Source organism: Phyllobates terribilis, unplaced genomic scaffold, assembly GCF_046119375.1.
Source record: "Phyllobates terribilis strain yellow unplaced genomic scaffold, ASM4611937v1 Scaffold_1__5_contigs__length_1240528914, whole genome shotgun sequence".
Lineage (NCBI taxonomy): Eukaryota > Metazoa > Chordata > Amphibia > Anura > Dendrobatidae > Phyllobates > Phyllobates terribilis.
This window is the reverse complement of record NW_027362761.1, coordinates 1240201864-1240224696: the sequence shown is the minus strand read 5'-3', so window position 1 is coordinate 1240224696 and position 22833 is coordinate 1240201864. Positions and strand designations below refer to the sequence as shown.

Here is a 22833-nt window from a genome sequence, read left to right as displayed (position 1 = left end):
GTGTCTGTGCAGACAATCCTCTGAGACGTGGTAGGCTCTGCTACATCAGATTACAATGTGTCAGTGCTGACAATCCTTTGAGACGTGGTGGGCTCTGCTACATCTGATTACAATGTGTCTGTGCAGACAATCCTCTGAGACGTGGTGGGCTCTGCTACATCAGATTACAATGTGTCAGTGCAGACAGTCCTCTGAGACGTGGTGGGCTCTGCTACATCTGATTACAATGTGTCTGTGCAGACAATCCTCTGAGACGTGGTGGGCTCTGCTACATCAGATTACAATGTGTCAGTGCAGACAATCCTCTGAGACCTGGTGGGCTCTGCTACATCAGATTACAATGTGTCAGTGCAGACAATCCTCTGAGACGTGGTGGGCTCTGCTACATCAGATTACAATGTGTCAGTGCGGACAATCCTCTGAGGCGTGGTGGGCTCTGCTACATCAGATTACAATGTGTCAGTGCAGACAATCCTCTGAGACCTGGTGGGCTCTGCTACATCAGATTACATTGTGTCAGTGCGGACAATCCTCTGAGGCGTGGTGGGCTCTGCTACATCAGATTACAATGTGTCAGTGCAGACAATCCTCTGAGACGTGGTGGGCTCTGCTACATCAGATTACAATGTGTCAGTGCAGACAATCCTCTGAGACGTGGTGGGCTCTGCTACATCTGATTACAATGTGTCTGTGCAGACAATCCTCTGAGGCATGGTGGGCTCTGCTACATCAGATTACAATGTGTCAGTGCAGACAATCCTCTGAGACGTGGTGGGCTCTGCTACATCAGATTACAATGTGTCAGTGCAGACAATCCTCTGAGACGTGGTGGGCTCTGCTACATCAGATTACAATGTGTCAGTGCAGACAATCCTCTGAGACGTGGTGGGCTCTGCTACATCGGATTACAATGTGTCAGTGCAGAAAATCCTCTGAGACGTGGTGGACTCTGCTACATCAGATTACAATGTGTCAGTGCAGACAGTCCTCTGAGACGTGGTGGGCTCTGCTACATCTGATTACAATGTGTCAGTGCAGACAATCCTCTGAGACATGGTGGGCTCTGCTACATCTGATTACAATGTGTCAGTGCAGACAATCCTCTGAGACGTGGTGGGCTCTGCTACATCAGATTACAATGTGTCAGTGCAGACAGTCCTCTGAGACGTGGTGGGCTCTGCTACATCTGATTACAATGTGTCAGTGCAGACAATCCTCTGAGACATGGTGGGCTCTGCTACATCAGATTACAATGTGTCAGTGCAGACAATCCTCTGAGACGTGGTGGGCTCTGCTACATCAGATTACAATGTGTCAGTGCAGACAATCCTCTGAGACGTGGTGGGCTCTGCTACATCAGATTACAATGTGTCAGTGCAGACAGTCCTCTGAGACGTGGTGGACTCTGCTACATCAGATTACAATGTGTCAGTGCAGACAATCCTCTGAGACGTGGTGGGCTCTGCTACATCAGATTACAATGTGTCAGTGCAGACAATCCTCTGAGACGTGGTGGGCTCTGCTACATCAGATTACAATGTGTCAGTGCAGACAATCCTCTGAGACGTGGTGGACTCTGCTACATCAGATTACAATGTGTCAGTGCAGACAATCCTCTGAGACGTGGTGGGCTCTGCTACATCAGATTACAATGTGTCAGTGCAGACAGTCCTCTGAGACGTGGTGGGCTCTGCTATATCAGATTACAATGTGTCAGTGCAGACAATCCTCTGAGACGTGGTGGGCTCTGCTACATCAGATTACAATGTGTCAGTGCAGACAATCCTCTGAGACGTGGTGGGCTCTGCTACATCAGATTACAATGTGTCAGTGCAGACAATCCTCTGAGACGTGGTGGACTCTGCTACATCAGATTACAATGTGTCAGTGCAGACAATCCTCTGAGACGTGGTGGGCTCTGCTACATCATATTACAATGTGTCAGTGCAGACAATCCTCTGAGACGTGGTGGGCTCTGCTACATCAGATTACAATGTGTCAGTGCAGACAATCCTCTGAGACGTGGTGGGCTCTGCTACATCAGATTACAATGTGTCAGTGCAGACAGTCCTCTGAGACGTGGTGAGCTCTGCTACATCAGATTACAATGTGTCAGTGCAGACAATCCTCTGAGACGTGGTGGGCTCTGCTACATCAGATTACAATGTGTCAGTGCAGACAATCCTCTGAGACGTGGTGGGCTCTGCTACATCATATTACAATGTGTCAGTGCAGACAATCCTCTGAGACGTGGTGGGCTCTGCTACATCAGATTACAATGTGTCAGTGCAGACAATCCTCTGAGACGTGGTGGACTCTGCTACATCAGATTATAATGTGTCAGTGCAGACAATCCTCTGAGACGTGGTGGACTCTGCTACATCAGATTATAATGTGTCAGTGCAGACAATCCTCTGAGACGTGGTGGACTCTGCTACATCAGATTATAATGTGTCAGTGCAGACAATCCTCTGAGACGTGGTGGGCTCTGCTACATCAGATTACAATGTGTCAGAGCAGACAATCCTCTGAGACGTGGTGGGCTCTGCTACATCAGATTACAATGTGTCAGTGCAGACAATCCTCTGAGACATGGTGGGCTCTGCTACATCAGATTACAATGTGTCAGTGCAGACAGTCCTCTGAGACGTGGTGGGCTCTGCTACATCAGATTACAATGTGTCAGTGCAGACAATCCTCTGAGACGTGGTGGGCTCTGCTACATCAGATTACAATGTGTCAGTGCAGACAGTCCTCTGAGACGTGGTGGGCTCTGCTACATCAGATTACAATGTGTCAGTGCAGACAATCCTCTGAGACGTGGTGGGCTCTGCTACATCAGATTACAATGTGTCAGTGCAGACAATCCTCTGAGACGTGGTGGGCTCTGCTACATCAGATTACAATGTGTCAGTGCAGACAATCCTCTGAGACGTGGTGGGCTCTGCTACATCAGATTACAATGTGTCAGTGCAGACAGTCCTCTGAGACGTGGTGGGCTCTGCTACATCAGATTACAATGTGTCAATGCAGACAATCCTCTGAGACGTGGTGGGCTCTGCTACATCAGATTACAATGTGTCAGTGCAGACAATCCTCTGAGACGTGGTGGGCTCTGCTACATCAGATTACAATGTGTCAGTGCAGACAATCCTCTGAGACGTGGTGGGCTCTGCTACATCAGATTACAATGTGTCAGTGTAGACAATCCTCTGAGACGTGGTGGGCTCTGCTACATCAGATTACAATGTGTCAGTGCAGACAATCCTCTGAGACGTGGTGGGCTCTGCTACATCAGATTACAATGTGTCAGTGCAGACAATCCTCTGAGATGTGGTGGGCTCTGCTACATCAGATTACAATGTGTCAGTGCAGACAATCCTCTGAGACGTGGTGGGCTCTGCTACATCAGATTACAATGTGTCAATGCAGACAATCCTCTGAGACGTGGTGGGCTCTGCTACATCAGATTACAATGTGTCAGTGCAGACAATCCTCTGAGACGTGGTGGGCTCTGCTACATCAGATTACAATGTGTCAGTGCAGACAATCCTCTGAGACGTGGTGGGCTCTGCTACATCAGATTACAATGTGTCAGTGCAGACAATCCTCTGAGACGTGGTGGGCTCTGCTACATCAGATTACAATGTGTCAGTGCAGACAGTCCTCTGAGACGTGGTAGGCTCTGCTACATCAGATTACAATGTGTCAGTGCAGACAATCCTCTGAGACGTGGTGGGCTCTGCTACATCAGATTACAATGTGTCAGTGCAGACAATCCTCTGAGACGTGGTGGGCTCTGCTACATCAGATTACAATGTGTCAGTGCAGACAATCCTCTGAGACGTGGTGGGCTCTTCTACATCAGATTACAATGTGTCAGTGCAGACAATCCTCTGAGACGTGGTGGGCTCTGCTACATCAGATTGCAATGTGTCAGTACAGACAATCCTCGGAGACGCGGTGGGCTCTGCTACATCAGATTGCAATGTGTCAGTGCAGACAATCCTCTGAGACGTGGTGGGCTCTGCTACATCAGATTGCAATGTGTCAGTGCAGACAATCCTCGGAGACGCGGTGGGCTCTGCTACATCAGATTGCAATGTGTCAGTGCAGACAATCCTCGGAGACGTGGTGGGCTCTGCTACATCAGATTACAATGTGTCAGTGCAGACAGTCCTCTGAGACGTGGTAGGCTCTGCTACATCTGATTACAATGTGTCAGTGCAGACAATCCTCTGAGACGTGGTGGGCTCTGCTACATCAGATTACAATGTGTCAGTGCAGACAATCCTCTGAGACGTGGTGGGCTCTGCTACATCAGATTACAATGTGTCAGTGCAGACAATCCTCGGAGACGTGGTGGGCTCTGCTACATCAGGTTACAATGTGTCAGTGCAGACAGTCCTCTGAGACGTGGTGGGCTCTTCTACATCAGATTACAATGTGTCAGTGCAGACAGTCCTCTGAGACTTGGTGGGCTCTGCTACATCAGATTACAATGTGTCAGTGCAGACAATCCTCTGAGACGTGGTGGGCTCTGCTACATCAGATTACAATGTGTCAGTGCAGACAATCCTCTGAGACGTGGTGGGCTCTCCTACATCAGATTACAATGTGTCAGTGCAGACAATCCTCTGAGATGTGGTGGGCTCTCCTACATCAGATTACAAAGTGTCAGTGCAGACAATCCTCTGAGACGTGGTGGGCTCTCCTACATCAGATTACAATGTGTCAGTGCAGACAATCCTCTGAGATGTGGTGGGCTCTCCTACATCAGATTACAATGTGTCAGTGCAGACAGTCCTCTGAGATGTGGTGGGCTCTGCTACATCCGCCGTCTTCTATAACCTGCTCTCCCTCCTGTGTTTCAGGTTCTCCTTTTCTCCCTGCGCCTCCTCACCGGTTCTCATTGGAAAACGGCCCCCATCCCATGCTGTACCCCCCAATCCAAGATCGAGAGCTCTGCGGCCCGGGTAAGACACCAGTGCACTGCACCATGTCATTTCCAGCAGTGACGTCCGTTCTGTGGCGAGCCCTCACATACAGACACTTCTCTGACCCACGGGGCGAGAAACGTATGAGGAGAAGTGTAATATTGTAATAATGTCCCAGTATACTGCCATGTACTGCTCTGTATATCGCCACATACTGCCATCTACTGCTCAGTATACCGCCATCTACTGCTCTGTATATCGTCACATACTGCTCTGTATATCGTCACATACTGCTCTGCATACCGCCATCTACTGCTCTGAATATCGTAACATACTGCTCTGTATATCGTCACATACTCCTCTGTATACCGCCATCTACTGCTCTGTATATCGTCACATACTGCTCTGTATACCGCCATCTACTGCTCTGCATACCGCCATCTACTGCTCTGCATACCGCCTTCTACTGCTCTGTATATCGTCACATACTGCTCTGTATACCGCCATCTACTGCTCTGTATACCATCATCTACTGCTATGTATATCGTCACATACTTCTCTGTATACCGCCATCTACTGCTCTGTATACCATCATCTACTGCTATGTATATCGTCACATACTGCTCTGTATACCGCCATCTACTGCTCTGTATACCGCCATCTACTGCTCTGTATATCGTCACATACTGCTCTGTATACTGCCATCTACTGCTCTCTATATCGTCACATACTGCTCTGTATACCGCCATCTACTGCTCTGTATACCGCCATCTACTGCTCTGTATATCGTCACATACTGCTCTGTATACTGCCATCTATTGCTCTCTATATCGTCACATACTGCTCTGTATACCGCCATCTACTGCTCTGCATATCGCCATCTACTGCTCTGCATACTGCCATCTACTGCTCTCTATATCGTCACATACTGCTCTGTATACCGCCATCTACTGCTCTCTATATCGTCACATACTGCTCTGTATACCGCCATCTACTGCTCTGCATACCGCCAGCTACTACAGCATATACCAATATTTACTGTGTCACATACTGACATTCTACAATTCGCCACATGACATGGCGCCATCCTCAGGATTGTATACTGACACCTGCTGTGCCACATCCTGCCATCCGTCAAATGATATACCGCACTGAGTACATATGTGACCTGTGGATATAGATCATACTGGCTATATCCCGCATACCGCGCTGCTGACATTATTCCTGCACTCGGGGCCATCAGTCAGACACACATTCTGCAGCTTCGGTGTTTTAGTATTTTTGAGGACTGATCGCAGGTTCTCAGTGGGATGAGATCTGGGGGTCTTCTGCCAATGTTCTGTTCCCCGACTACTATGTTCTCACGCTTGCTTTGTGACCTGGTTCTCCATCATGGGGAAAAAGCATCATCTCCACATTGTCCTGGATGATGGGAGAAGTTGTTCTTGGAGGAAATTTAGATCCCTTTCTTTACTCATGGCAGTGATCTCACAGTGGGTGCGGGAAGTGTTCAGACCCCTTTACATTTTTCACTCTTTGTTTCATTGCAGCCATTTGGTAAATTCTAAAAAGGTCATTTTTTTTCTCATTAAAGTACATTCTGCACCCCATCATAGGAAGCTAGCAGTCCATCGAGGTACAAGACCAGGAGACCTGAGGGTCCCACCCTGGCCTCTCCAAGAGTTTCCATGGGGCCAGATGACCGGCGAGTCCCAATCTGGCTTCGCCAAATTTCTCCATGGATTCCAGGTGACCGGAGGGTCCCACCTAGCCCCCCAAACAACATATCCATGGGGCCAGATGACTTCATCGCCCCAACCTAGTCTCCCCAAATGTATGCATGGGCTCTCTGATGGTCAATGGAGCAGATCCATATCTTTCCAGTCAGGGCTGTGTACCCTTAGGCTGGAATCATGTAGAATCCAAATCTGTGTCTCTCTGGAAGGAGCCATGTTACCAAACTACTGTCCCGAAGAGTCGCTCTGATCTTTGATTTTCTGATTCTCCTTGCAGCACGATTGAAATCCCTTTTTATATTTTTCTCTGGCTCAGGTCATCATTTACAGGTCAGGGGGAAAGGTGCAGGGGTCATATTTCTTTATTTGAGCTAATCCCACTGCTCTTGTAAATCAACAACTAGCTGGCTTAGTACATAATGTAATTAGCATATTAACAAACACTATTGTTTCCAGACCAAAAAAAGTCAACATTCAGGTTTATATAAATACTAGTCTGTCCTTCTTGACCAGCCAAAGAAACACCTACATTCAAAAATCAACACAAACACAATAGTGTATTTCTCTTGGCCTAACAAATCTAGACGTCTGGCTAATTAAGAATAGAAGCTGTGTCATCACAGAGAGGATCTAGGCTGAGGTCCTGGAGCTCATGGATGAATGGCGTATAGAGTTTGGAGATTGGTTACCAACTGAGCTGGATAAAAGTGCTACAGTTGTGGGATTTGTCATCTGGATTTGATGAACTTTCTTAATGACTGTTGCTACTGAATACCTGTGCCTTATCTGTCATCTGGAGGAGCGTGGACTGTGAATACAGACTATACTGGCTGGAGATATGAAGTCTGTTGGCCAACCAAAAGTTAGGAGGCAGAGAGTTTCACATGGTACAAAGGCAGTGGAATTTCCACCCCAGGGAGGGGATCTTGTGGGCTGGGGGCAATGTATTTTGGCCATTTACTGTACCTTGGATGTAAGGAATAATATATTGTTGCATCATTAAGCTGCCTAGGTGATTATTACAACCCACTCCATGGATGAGAAGCCCCCACTCATTGTGAGTGATCCCCTCCATGGATGAGAAGCCCCCACACATTGTGAGTGACCCCCTCCATGGATGAGAAGCCCCCGCACATTGTGAGTGATCCCCTCCATGGATGAGAAGCCCCCACACATTGTGAGTGATCCCCTCCATGGATGAGAAGCCCCCACACATTGTGAGTGATCCCCTCCATGGATGAGAAGCCCCCGCACATTGTGAGTGATCCCCTCCATGGATGAGAAGCCCCCGTACATTGTGAGTGATCCCCTCCATGGATGAGAAGCCCGCACACATTGTGAGTGACCCCCTCCATGGATGAGAAGCCTCCACACATTGTGAGTGATCCCCTCCATGGACGAGAAGCCCCCACACATTGTGAGTGATCCCCTCCATGGATGAGAAGCCCCCGCACATTGTGAGTGATCCCCTCCATGGATGAGAAGCCCCCGTACATTGTGAGTGATCCCCTCCATGGATGAGAAGCCCGCACACATTGTGAGTGACCCCCTCCATGGATGAGAAGCCTCCACACATTGTGAGTGATCCCCTCCATGGATGAGAAGCCCCCACACATTGTGAGTGATCCCCTCCATGGATGAGAAGCCCCCGCACATTGTGAGTGATCCCCTCCATGGATGAGAAGCCCCCGTACATTGTGAGTGATCCCCTCCATGGATGAGAAGCCCTCACACATTGTGAGTGATCCCCTCCATGGATGAGAAGCCCCCACACATTGTGAGTGACCCCCTCCATGGATGAGAAACCCCCACACATTGTGAGTGACCCCCTCCATGGATGAGAAGCCCCCACACATTGTGAGTGACCCCCTCCATGGATGAGAAGCCCCCACACATTGTGAGTGATCCCCTCCATGGATGAGAAGCCCCCACACATTGTGAGTGACCCCCTCCATGGATGAGAAGCCCCCACACATTGTGAGTGACCCCCTCCATGGATGAGAAGCTCCCACACATTGTGAGTGATCCCCTCCATGGATGAGAAGCCCCCACACATTGTGAGTGACCCCCTCCATGGATGAGAAGCCCCCGCACATTGTGAGTGACCCCCTCCATGAATGAGAAGCCCCCGCACATTTTGAGTGATCCTCTCCATGGATGAGAAGCCCCCGCACATTGTGAGTGACCCCCTCCATGGATGAGAAGCCCCCACACATTGTGAGTGATCCCCTCCATGGATGAGAAGCCCCCGCACGTTGTGAGTGACCCCCTCCATGGATGAGAAGCCCCCGCACATTGTGAGTGACCCCCTCCATGGATGAGAAGCCCCCGCACATTGTGAGTGACCCCCTCCATGGATGAGAAGCCCCCACACATTGTGAGTGATCCCCTCCATGGATGAGAAGCCCCCACACATTGTGAGTGACCCCCTCCATGGATGAGAAGCCCCCGCACATTGTGAGTGACCCCCTCCATGGATGAGAAGCCCCCGCACATTGTGAGTGATCCCCTCCATGGATGAGAAGCCCCCGCACGTTGTGAGTGACCCCCTCCATGGATGAGAAGCCCCCGCACATTGTGAGTGACCCCCTCCATGGATGAGAAGCCCCCACACATTGTGAGTGATCCCCTCCATGGATGAGAAGCCCCCACACATTGTGAGTGACTCCCTCCATGGATGAGAAGCCCCCACACATTGTGAGTGATCCCCTCCATGGATGAGAAGCCCCCACACATTGTGAGTGACCCCCTCCATGGATGAGAAGCCCCTACACATTGTGAGTGATCCCCTCCATGGATGAGAAGCCCCCACACATTGTGAGTGATCCCTTCCATGGATGAGAAGCCTCCACATATTGTGAGTGACCCCCTCCATGGATGAGAAGCCCCCGCACATTGTGAGTGACCCCCTCCATGGATGAGAAGCCCCCACACATTGTGAGTGATCCCCTCCATGGATGAGAAGCCCCCACACATTGTGAGTGACCCCCTCCATGGATGAGAAGCCTCCACATATTGTGAGTGATCCCCTCCATGGATGAGAAGCCCCCACACATTGTGAGTGAGCCCCTCCATGGATGAGAAGCCCCCACACATTGTGAATGATCCCCTCCATGGATGAGAAGCCCTCACACACTGTGAGTGACCCCCTCCATGGATGAGAAGCCCCACACATTGTGAGTGATCCCCTCCATGGATGAGAAGCCCCCACACATTGTGAGTGATCCCCTCCATGGATGAGAAGCCCCACACATTGTGAGTGATCCCCTCCATGGATGAGAAGCCCCACACATTGTGAGTGATCCCCTCCATGGATGAGAAGCCCCCGCACATTGTGAGTGATCCTCTCCATGGATGAGAAGCCCCCACATATTGTGAGTGATCCCCTCCATGGATGAGAAGCCCTCACACACTGTGAGTGACCCCCTCCATGGATGAGAAGCCCCCACACATTGTGAGTGACCCCCTCCATGGATGAGAAGCCCCCACACATTGTGAGTGAGCCCATTGATGGATGAGAAGACCCCCCGCACATTGTGAGTGAGCCCCTCCATGGATGAGAAGCCCCCACACATTGTGAGTGACCCCCTCCATGGATGAGAAGCCCCCACACATTGTGAGTGACCCCCTCCATGGATGAGAAGCCCCCACACATTGTGAGTGATCCCCTCCATGGATGAGAAGCCTCCACACATTGTGAGTGATCACCTCCATGGATGAGAAACCCCCACACATTGTGAGTGATCCCCTCCATGGATGAGAAGCCCCCACACATTGTGAGTGAGCCCCACTCCATGGATGAGAAGCCCCCACACATTGTGAGTGATCCCCTCCATGGATGAGAAGCCCCCGCACATTGTGAGTGACCCCCTCCATGGATGAGAAGCCCCCACACATTGTGAGTGATCCCCTCCATGGATGAGAAGCCCTCACACATTGTGAGTGATCCCCTCCATGGATGAGAAGCCCCCACACATTGTGAGTGACCCCCTCCATGGATGAGAAACCCCCACACATTGTGAGTGATCCCCTCCATGGATGAGAAGCCTCCACACATTGTGAGTGATCCCCTCCATGGATGAGAAGCCCCCGCACATTGTGAGTGACCCCCTCCATGGATGAGAAGCCCCCGCACATTGTGAGTGACCCCCTCCATGAATGAGAAGCCCCCGCACATTTTGAGTGATCCTCTCCATGGATGAGAAGCCCCCGCACATTGTGAGTGACCCCCTCCATGGATGAGAAGCCCCCACACATTGTGAGTGATCCCCTCCATGGATGAGAAGCCCCCGCACGTTGTGAGTGACCCCCTCCATGGATGAGAAGCCCCCGCACATTGTGAGTGACCCCCTCCATGGATGAGAAGCCCCCGCACATTGTGAGTGACCCCCTCCATGGATGAGAAGCCCCCACACATTGTGAGTGATCCCCTCCATGGATGAGAAGCCCCCACACATTGTGAGTGACCCCCTCCATGGATGAGAAGCCCCCGCACATTGTGAGTGACCCCCTCCATGGATGAGAAGCCCCCGCACATTGTGAGTGATCCCCTCCATGGATGAGAAGCCCCCGCACGTTGTGAGTGACCCCCTCCATGGATGAGAAGCCCCCGCACATTGTGAGTGACCCCCTCCATGGATGAGAAGCCCCCACACATTGTGAGTGATCCCCTCCATGGATGAGAAGCCCCCACACATTGTGAGTGACTCCCTCCATGGATGAGAAGCCCCCACACATTGTGAGTGATCCCCTCCATGGATGAGAAGCCCCCACACATTGTGAGTGACCCCCTCCATGGATGAGAAGCCCCCACACATTGTGAGTGACCCCCTCCATGGATGAGAAGCCCCCACACATTGTGAGTGAGCTCCATCAATGGATAAGAAGCCCCCACACATTGTGAGTGACTCCCTCCATGGATGAGAAGCCCCCACACATTGTGAGTGATCCCCTCCATGGATGAGAAGCCCCCACACATTGTGAGTGACCCCCTCCATGGATGAGAAGCCCCCGCACATTGTGAGTGACCCCCTCCATGGATGAGAAGCCCCCATACATTGTGAGTGATCCCCTCCATGGATGAGAAGCCCCCGCACATTGTGAGTGACCCCCTCCATGGATGAGAAGCCCCCGCACATTGTGAGTGATTTCTCTTCTCCACTTGTCAGGATCCTCGCCTTCTCACTGATGTGACTGTAATGGGAATCCCCCCTTCCGTCACTCACCCATTGCAGTGGGGGAATAAGCCAAACTGCTCTTCTTGCTGCCACCACTTGCCCTCTTGATAGAGCAGTGAGACGCCTGCCCTGGGTGACTTACTAGCGCACATACACACCCAACTTTCCCAAGCACCCAACAGGTACACACCGGCATACGCAGGGTAAAACAGTCAGGCAATTCTTTCCCTCTTTGAGGTTGTGGGTACGTTTAACAAGAAACATATTTATGAAATTTTAGATGTAATATATGAAAAAGGACAGAGTGCTTAGAAAGAAAAAAGGTGAAGTAACAAAAAGACATGAACACAGGACAAAAAAACGTGAAAAACAAAGGATAAATACAGAAGGCTTTTATGGATTAGATCAGTGATCGATCCACGAGGAGGAGTCGCCACAGAAAATTGGAGAAATCTAAGATGCTCGCCCCCCTGGGTCTGATAGATGAGCTTCACTGATGAGAGATTGTGATGGAACCCATCCACATCCCGCGCCCCTCCGGGTGGTGAGAGGAGGACGGCTAATTGTGTGCAAGAAAAGATGGGGGCAGCACATAATTCTGATTTATTTTCCCACAGAAACCTCCTAGGGAAACAATATGACGCCATATTCTGAGCATACGTCACCGTCCTAGACACCCAACGCCACTATGATATATTCATAATTCGGGTTGATTTTACACTTCTGGGATTTCCCAAGGGCGTAAATCCTGACGGCTTGAACTCCCAGAAGCAATTATATCCCCACCTATCTATAATAATCATAAATCCTTAGACGGTGTTGATCTATCGGATAATACATGGAAAGTTTGCCATGTGCTGTCCCTGGTGTGGAGTGGAGACGTCCAGTCTGCCTCACGAGCAATCATCTTCCCAGCATACTGTATATTAGCATTGCCATGTGCTGTCCCTGGTGTGGAGTGGAGACGTCCAGTCTGTCTCACGAGCAGTCATCTTTCCAGCATACTGTATATTAGCATTGCCATGTGCTGTCCCTGGTGTGGACTGGAGACGTCCAGTCTGCCTCACGAGCAGTCATCTTCCCAGCATACTGTATATTAGCATTGCCATGTGCTGTCCCTGGTGTGGCCTGGAGACGTCCAGTCTGCCTAACGAGCAGTCATCTTCTCAGCATACTGTATATTAGCATTGCCATGTGCTGTCCCTGGTGTGGAGTGGAGACGTCCAGTCTGCCTCACGAGCAGTCATCTTCCCGGCATACTGTATATTAGCATTGCCATGTGCTGTCCCTGGTGTGGACTGGAGACGTCCAGTCTGCCTCATGAGCAGTCATCTTCCCAGCATACTGTATATTAGCATTGCCATGTGCTGTCCCTGGTGTGGACTGGAGACGTCCAGTCTGCCTCACGGGCAGTCATCTTCCCAGCATACTGTATATTAGCATTGCCATGTGCTGTCCCTGGTATGGACTGGAGACGTCCAGTCTGCCTCACGAGCAGTCATCTTCCCAGCATACTGTATATTAGCATTGCCATGTGCTGTCCCTGGTGTGGACTGGAGACGTCCAGTCTGCCTCACGAGCAGTCATCTTCCCAGCATACTGTATATTAGCATTGCCATGTGCTGTCCCTGGTGTGGAGTGGAGACGTCCAGTCTGCCTCTCGAGCAGTCATCTTCTCAGCATACTGTATATTAGCATTGCCATGTGCTGTCCCTGGTGTGGACTGGAGACGTCCAGTCTGCCTCACGGGCAGTCATCTTCCCAGCATACTGTATATTAGCATTACCATGTGCTGTCCCTGGTGTGGTCTGGAGACTTCCAGTCTGCCTCACGGGCAGTCATCTTCCCAGCATACTGTATATTAGCATTGCCATGTGCTGTCCCTGGTGTGGAGTGGAGACGACCAGTCTGCCTCACAAGCAGTCATCTTCCCAGCATACTGTATATTAGCATTGCCATGTGCTGTCCCTGGTGTGGAGTGGAGACGTCCAGTCTGCCTCACGGGCAGTCATCTTCCCAGCATACTGTATATTAGCATTGCCATGTGCTGTCCCTGGTGTGGAGTGGAGACGACCAGTCTGCCTCACGAGCAGTCATCTTCCCAGCATACTGTATATTAGCATTGCCATGTGCTGTCCCTGGTGTGGACTGGAGACGTCCAGTCTGCCTCACGGGCAGTCATCTTCCCAGCATACTGTATATTAGCATTGCCATGTGCTGTCCCTGGTGTGGACTGGAGACGTCCAGTCTGCCTCACGAGCAGTCATCTTCCCAGCATACTGTATATTAGCATTGCCATGTGCTGTCCCTGGTGTGGACTGGAGACGTCCAGTCTGCCTCACGGGCAGTCATCTTCCCAGCATACTGTATATTAGCATTGCCATGTGCTGTCCCTGGTGTGGAGTGGAGACGTCCAGTCTGCCTCACGAGCAGTCATCTTCCCAGCATACTGTATATTAGCATTGCCATGTGCTGTCCCTGGTGTGGACTGGAGACGTCCAGTCTGCCTCACGGGCAGTCATCTTCCCAGCATACTGTATATTAGCATTGCCATGTGCTGTCCCTGGTGTGGAGTGGAGACGTCCAGTCTGCCTCACGGGCAGTCATCTTCCCAGCATACTGTATTTTAGCATTGCCATGTGCTGTCCCTGGTGTGGAGTGGAGACGACCAGTCTGCCTCACGAGCAGTCATCTTCCCAGCATACTGTATATTAGCATTGCCATGTGCTGTCCCTGGTGTGGAGTGGAGACGTCCAGTCTGCCTCACGAGCAGTCATCTTCCCAGCATACTGTATATTAGCATTGCCATGTGCTGTCCCTGGTGTGGACTGGAGACGTCCAGTCTGCCTCACGGGCAGTCATCTTCCCAGCATACTGTATATTAGCATTGCCATGTGCTGTCCCTGGTGTGGACTGGAGACGTCCAGTCTGCCTCACGAGCAGTCATCTTCCCAGCATACTGTATATTAGCATTGCCATGAGCTGTCCCTGGTGTGGAGTGGAGACGTCCAGTCTGCCTCACGGACAGTCATCTTCCCGGCATACTGTATATTAGCATTGCCATGTGCTGTCCCTGGTGTGGAGTGGAGACGTCCAGTCTGCCTCACGGGCAGTCATCTTCCCAGCATACTGTATATTAGCATTGCCATGTGCTGTCTCTGGTATGGAGTGGAGACGTCCAGTCTGCCTCACGGGCAGTCATCTTCCCGGCATGCTGTATATTAGCATTGGCATGTGCTGTCCCTGGTTTGGAGTGGAGACGTCCAGTCTGCCTCACGAGCAGTCATCTTCCCAGCATACTGTATATTAGCATTACCATGTGCTGTCCCTGGTGTGGAGTGGAGACGTCCAGTCTGCCTCACGAGCAGTCATCTTCCCGGCATACTGTATATTAGCATTGCCATGTGCTGTCCCTGGTGTGGAGTGGAGACGTCCAGTCTGTCTCATGAGCAGTCATCTTCCCAGCATACTGTATATTAACATTGCCATGTGCTGTCCCTGGTGTGGACTGGAGACGTCCAGTCTGCCTCACGGGCAGTCATCTTCCAGCATACTGTATATTAGCATTGCCATGTGCTGTCCCTGGTGTGGACTGGAGACGTCCAGTCTGCCTCACGAGCAGTCATCTTCCCAGCATACTGTATATTAGCATTGCCATGTGCTGTCCCTGGTGTGGAGTGGAGACGTCCAGTCTGCCTCACGGGTAGTCATCTTCCCAGCATACTGTATATTAGCATTGCCATGTGCTGTCCCTGGTATGGACTGGAGACGTCCAGTCTGCCTCAAGGGCAGTCATCTTCCCAGCATACTGTATATTAGCATTGCCATGTGCTGTCCCTGGTGTGGAGTGGAGATGTCCAGTCTGTCTCACGGGCAGTCATCTTCCCAGCATACTGTATATTAGCATTGCCATGTGCTGTCCCTGGTGTGGAGTGGAGACGTCCAGTCTGACTCACGGGCAGTCATCTTCCCAGCATACTGTATATTAGCATTGCCATGTGCTGTCCCTGGTGTGGAGTGGAGACGTCCAGTCTGCCTCACGGGCAGTCATCTTCCCAGCATACTGTATATTAGCATTGCCATGTGCTGTCCCTGGTGTGGACTGGAGACGTCCAGTCTGCCTCACGGGCAGTCATCTTCCCAGCATACTGTATATTAGCATTGCCATGTGCTGTCCCTGGTGTGGACTGGAGACGTCCAGTCTGCCTCACGAGCAGTCATCTTCCCAGCATACTGTATATTAGCATTGCCATGTGCTGTCCCTGGTGTGGAGTGGAGACGTCCAGTCTGCCTCTCGAGCAGTCATCTTCTCAGCATACTGTATATTAGCATTGCCATGTGCTGTCCCTGGTGTGGAGTGGAGACGTCCAGTCTGCCTCACGGGCAGTCATCTTCCCAGCATACTGTATATTAGCATTACCATGTGCTGTCCCTGGTGTGGACTGGAGACGTCCAGTCTGCCTCACGGGCAGTCATCTTCCCAGCATACTGTATATTAGCATTGCCATGTGCTGTCCCTGGTGTGGAGTGGAGACGACCAGTCTGCCTCACGAGCAGTCATCTTCCCAGCATACTGTATATTAGCATTGCCATGTGCTGTCCCTGGTGTGGAGTGGAGACGTCCAGTCTGCCTCACGGGCAGTCATCTTCCCAGCATACTGTATATTAGCATTACCATGTGCTGTCCCTGGTGTGGACTGGAGACGTCCAGTCTGCCTCACGGGCAGTCATCTTCCCAGCATACTGTATATTAGCATTGCCATGTGCTGTCCCTGGTGTGGAGTGGAGACGACCAGTCTGCCTCACGAGCAGTCATCTTCCCAGCATACTGTATATTAGCATTGCCATGTGCTGTCCCTGGTGTGGAGTGGAGACGTCCAGTCTGCCTCACGAGCAGTCATCTTCCCAGCATACTGTATATTAGCATTGCCATGTGCTGTCCCTGGTGTGGACTGGAGACGTCCAGTCTGCCTCACGGGCAGTCATCTTCCCAGCATACTGTATATTAGCATTGCCATGTGCTGTCCCTGGTGTGGAGTGGAGACGTCCAGTCTGCCTCACGAGCAGTCATCTTCCCAGCATACTGTATATTAGCATTGCCATGAGCTGTCCCTGGTGTGGAGTGGAGACGTCCAGTCTGCCTCACGGACAGTCATCTTCCCGGCATACTGTATATTAGCATTGCCATGTGCTGTCCCTGGTGTGGAGTGGAGACGTCCAGTCTGCCTCACGGGCAGTCATCTTCCCAGCATACTGTATATTAGCATTGCCATGTGCTGTCTCTGGTATGGAGTGGAGACGTCCAGTCTGCCTCACGGGCAGTCATCTTCCCAGCATACTGTATATTAGCATTGCCATGTGCTGTCCCTGGTGTGGACTGGAGACATCCAGTCTGTCTCACGAGCAGTCATCTTCCCAGCATACTGTATATTAGCATTGCCATGTGCTGTCCCTGGTGTGGAGTGGAGACGTCCAGTCTATCTCACGAGCAGTCATCTTCCCAGCATGCTGTATACTAGCATTGCCATGTGCTGTCCCTCGTGTGGAGGGGAGACGTCCAGTCTGCCTCACGAGCAATCATCTTCCCAGCATACTGTATATTAGCATTGCCATGTGCTGTCCCTGGTGTGGACTGGAGACGTCCAGTCTGCCTAACGAGCAGTCATCTTCTCAGCATACTGTATATTAGCATTGCCATGTGCTGTCCCTGGTGTGGAGTGGAGACGTCCAGTCTGCCTCATGAGCAGTCATCTTCCCAGCATACTGTATATTAGCATTGCCATGTGCTGTCCCTGGTGTGGACTGGAGACGTCCAGTCTGCCTCACGAGCAATCATCTTCCCAGCATACTGTATATTAGCATTGCCATGTGCTGTCCCTGATGTGGACTGGAGACGTCCAGTCTGTCTCACGAGCAGTCATCTTCCCAGCATACTGTATATTAGCATTGCCATGTGCTGTCCCTGGTGTGGACTGGAGACGTCCAGTCTGCCTCACGAGCAGTCATCTTTCCAGCATACTGTATATTAGCATTGCCATGTGCTGTCCCTGGTGTGGAGTGGAGACGTCCAGTCTGCCTCACGAGCAGTCATCTTTCCAGCATACTGTATATTAGCATTGCCATGTGCTGTCCATGGTGTGGAGTGGAGACGTCCAGTCTGCCTCACGAGCAGTCATCTTCCCGGCATACTGTATATTAGCATTGCCATGTGCTGTCCCTGGTGTGGAGTGGAGACGTCCAGTCTGTCTCACGAGCAGTCATCTTCCCAGCATACTGTATATTAGCATTGCCATGTGCTGTCCCTGGTGTGGAGTGGAGACGTCCAGTCTGTCTCACGAGCAGTCATCTTCCCAGCATACTGTATATTAGCATTACCATGTGCTGTCCCTGGTGTGGACTGGAGACGTCCAGTCTGCCTCACGGGCAGTCATCTTCCCAGCATACTGTATATTAGCATTGCCATGTGCTGTCCCTCGTGTGGAGTGGAGACGTCCAGTCTGCCTCACGAGCAGTCATCTTCCCAGCATACTGTATATTAGCATTGCCATGTGCTGTCCCTGGTGTGGACTGGAGACGTCCAGTCTGCCTCACGGGCAGTCATCTTCCCAGCATACTGTATATTAGCATTGCCATGTGCTGTCCCTGGTGTGGAGTGGAGACGTCCAGTCTGCCTCTCGAGCAGTCATCTTCTCAGCATACTGTATATTAGCATTGCCATGTGCTGTCCCTGGTGTGGAGTGGAGACGTCCAGTCTGCCTCACGGGCAGTCATCTTCCCAGCATACTGTATATTAGCATTGCCATGTGCTGTCCCTGGTGTGGAGTGGAGACGACCAGTCTGCCTCACGAGCAGTCATCTTCCCAGCATACTGTATATTAGCATTGCCATGTGCTGTCCCTGGTGTGGAGTGGAGACGTCCAGTCTGCCTCACGAGCAGTCATCTTCCCAGCATACTGTATATTAGCATTGCCATGTGCTGTCCCTGGTGTGGACTGGAGACGTCCAGTCTGCCTCACGGGCAGTCATCTTCCCAGCATACTGTATATTAGCATTGCCATGTGCTGTCCCTGGTGTGGACTGGAGACGTCCAGTCTGCCTCACGAGCATTCATCTTCCCAGCATACTGTATATTAGCATTGCCATGAGCTGTCCCTGGTGTGGAGTGGAGACGTCCAGTCTGCCTCACGGACAGTCATCTTCCCGGCATACTGTATATTAGCATTGCCATGTGCTGTCCCTGGTGTGGAGTGGAGACGTCCAGTCTGCCTCACGGGCAGTCATCTTCCCAGCATACTGTATATTAGCATTGCCATGTGCTGTCTCTGGTATGGAGTGGAGACGTCCAGTCTGCCTCACGGGCAGTCATCTTCCCGGCATACTGTATATTAGCATTGGCATGTGCTGTCCCTGGTTTGGAGTGGAGACGTCCAGTCTGCCTCACGAGCAGTCATCTTCCCAGCATACTGTATATTAGCATTACCATGTGCTGTCCCTGGTGTGGAGTGGAGACGTCCAGTCTGCCTCACGAGCAGTCATCTTCCCGGCATACTGTATATTAGCATTGCCATGTGCTGTCCCTGGTGTGGAGTGGAGACGTCCAGTCTGTCTCACGAGCAGTCATCTTCCCAGCATACTGTATATTAACATTGCCATGTGCTGTCCCTGGTGTGGACTGGAGACGTCCAGTCTGCCTCACGGGCAGTCATCTTCCCAGCATACTGTATATTAGCATTGCCATGTGCTGTCCCTGGTGTGGACTGGAGACGTCCAGTCTGCCTGACGAGCAGTCATCTTCCCAGCATACTGTATATTAGCATTGCCATGTGCTGTCTCTGGTGTGGACTGGAGATGTCCAGTCTGCCTCACGAGCAGTCATCTTCCCAGCATACTGTATATTAGCATTGCCATGTGCTGTCCCTGGTGTGGAGTGGAGACGTCCAGTCTGCCTCACGGGTAGTCATCTTCCCAGCATACTGTATATTAGCATTGCCATGTGCTGTCCCTGGTATGGACTGGAGACGTCCAGTCTGCCTCAAGGGCAGTCATCTTCCCAGCATACTGTATATTAGCATTGCCATGTGCTGTCCCTGGTGTGGAGTGGAGACGTCCAGTCTGACTCACGGGCAGTCATCTTCCCAGCATACTGTATATTAGCATTGCCATGTGCTGTCCCTGGTGTGGAGTGGAGACGTCCAGTCTGCCTCACGGGCAGTCATCTTCCCAGCATACTGTATATTAGCATTGCCATGTGCTGTCCCTCGTGTGGAGTGGAGACGTCCAGTCTGCCTCACGGGCAGTCATCTTCCCAGCATACTGTATATTAGCATTGCCATGTGCTGTCCCTGGTGTGGAGTGGAGACGTCCAGTCTGCCTCACGGGCAGTCATCTTTCCAGCATACTGTATATTAGCATTGCCATGTGCTGTCCCTGGTGTGGAGTGGAGACGTCCAGTCTGCCTCACGGGCAGTCATCTTCCCACCATACTGTATATTAGCATTGCCATGTGCTGTCCCTGGTGTGGAGTGGAGACGTCCAGTCTGCCTCACGGGCAGTCATCTTCCCGGCATACTGTATATTAGCATTGCCATGTGCTGTCCCTGGTTTGGACTGGAGACGTCCAGTCTGCCTCACGGGCAGTCATCTTCCCGGCATACTGTATATTAGCATTGCAATGTGCTGTCCCTGGTATGGACTGGAGACGTCCAGTCTGCCTCACGGGCAGTCATCTTCCCAGCATACTGTATATTAGCATTGCCATGTGCTGTCCCTGGTGTGGACTGGAGACGTCCAGTCTGCCTCACGAGCAGTCATCTTCCCAGCATACTGTATATTAGCATTACCATGTGCTGTCCCTGGTGTGGAGTGGAGACGTCCAGTCTGCCTCACGAGCAGTCATCTTCCCGGCATACTGTATATTAGCATTGCCATGTGCTGTCCCTGGTGTGGAGTGGAGACGTCCAGTCTGTCTCACGAGCAGTCATCTTCCCAGCATACTGTATATTAACATTGCCATGTGCTGTCCCTGGTGTGGACTGGAGACGTCCAGTCTGCCTCACGGGCAGTCATCTTCCCAGCATACTGTATATTAGCATTGCCATGTGCTGTCCCTGGTGTGGAGTGGAGACGTCCAGTCTGCCTCACGAGCAGTCATCTTCCCAGCATACTGTATATTAGCATTGCCATGTGCTGTCTCTGGTGTGGAATGGAGACGTCCAGTCTGCCTCACGGGCAGTCATCTTCCCAGCATACTGTGTATTAGCATTGCCATGTGCTGTCTCTGGTGTGGAATGGAGACGTCCAGTCTGCCTCACGGGCAGTCATCTTCCCAGCATACTGTATATTAGCATTGCCATGTGCTGTCTCTGGTGTGGAATGGAGACGTCCAGTCTGCCTCACGGGCAGTCATCTTCCCAGCATACTGTATATTAGCATTGCCATGTGCTGTCCCTGGTGTGGACTGGAGACGTCCAGTCTGCTTCACGAGCAGTCATCTTCCCAGCGTACTGTATATTAGCATTGCCATGTGCTGTCTCTGGTGTGGACTGGAGATGTCCAGTCTGCCTCACGAGCAGTCATCTTCCCAGCATACTGTATATTAGCATTGCCATGTGCTGTCCCTGGTGTGGAGTGGAGACGTCCAGTCTGCCTCACGGGTAGTCATCTTCCCAGCATACTGTATATTAGCATTGCCATGTGCTGTCCCTGGTATGGACTGGAGACGTCCAGTCTGCCTCAAGGGCAGTCATCTTCCCAGCATACTGTATATTAGCATTGCCATGTGCTGTCCCTGGTGTGGAGTGGAGACGTCCAGTCTGTCTCACGGGCAGTCATCTTCCCAGCATACTGTGTATTAGCATTGCCATGTGCTGTCCCTGGTGTGGAGTGGAGACGTCCAGTCTGACTCACGGGCAGTCATCTTCCCAGCATACTGTATATTAGCATTGCCATGTGCTGTCCCTGGTGTGGAGTGGAGACGTCCAGTCTGCCTCACGGGCAGTCATCTTCCCAGCATACTGTATATTAGCATTGCCATGTGCTGTCCCTCGTGTGGAGTGGAGACGTCCAGTCTGCCTCACGGGCAGTCATCTTTCCAGCATACTGTATATTAGCATTGCCATGTGCTGTCCCTGGTATGGACTGGAGACGTCCAGTCTGCCTCACGGGCAGTCATCTTCCCACCATACTGTATATTAGCATTGCCATGTGCTGTCCCTGGTGTGGAGTGGAGACGTCCAGTCTGCCTCACGGGCAGTCATCTTCCCGGCATACTGTATATTAGCATTGCCATGTGCTGTCCCTGGTTTGGACTGGAGACGTCCAGTCTGCCTCACGGGCAGTCATCTTCCCGGCATACTGTATATTAGCATTGCAATGTGCTGTCCCTGGTATGGACTGGAGACGTCCAGTCTGCCTCACGGGCAGTCATCTTCCCAGCATACTGTATATTAGCATTGCCATGTGCTGTCCCTGGTGTGGACTGGAGACGCCAGTCTGCCTCACGGGCAGTCATCTTCCCGGCATACTGTATATTAGCATTGCCATGTGCTGTCCATGGTGTGGACTGGAGACATCCAGTCTGCCTCACGGGGGCAGTCATCTTCCCAGCATACTGTATATTAGCATTGCCATGTGCTGTCCTTGGTATGGACTGGAGACATCCAGTCTGCCTCACGGGGGACAGTCATCTTCCCAGCATACTGTATATTAGCATTGCCATGTGCTGTCCCTGGTGTGGACTGGAGACGTCCCGTCTGCCTCACGGGCAGTCATCTTCCCAGCATACTGTATATTAGCATTGCCATGTGCTGTCCCTGGTGTGGAGTGGAGACGTCCAGTCTGACTCACGGGCAGTCATCTTCCCAGCATACTGTATATTAGCATTGCCATGTGCTGTCCCTGGTGTGGAGTGGAGACGTCCAGTCTGCCTCACGGGCAGTCATCTTCCCAGCATACTGTATATTAGCATTGCCATGTGCTGTCCCT

The 22833-nt window shown here is 51.5% G+C and overlaps 1 protein-coding gene across 1 annotated transcript in view; it reads left to right on the top strand.

The window, feature by feature from the left end:
- Positions 1–22833, top strand: part of LOC141245028 (uncharacterized) — a gene marked incomplete at its 5' end in the record, with an annotated part of 309664 nt that overhangs the window by 247087 nt on the left and 39744 nt on the right. The window contains one exon of the mRNA XM_073669044.1: positions 4875–4976. Within this exon, the coding sequence (XP_073525145.1) occupies positions 4875–4976 (102 nt within the window). The remainder of the gene's footprint in view (positions 1–4874; positions 4977–22833) is intronic.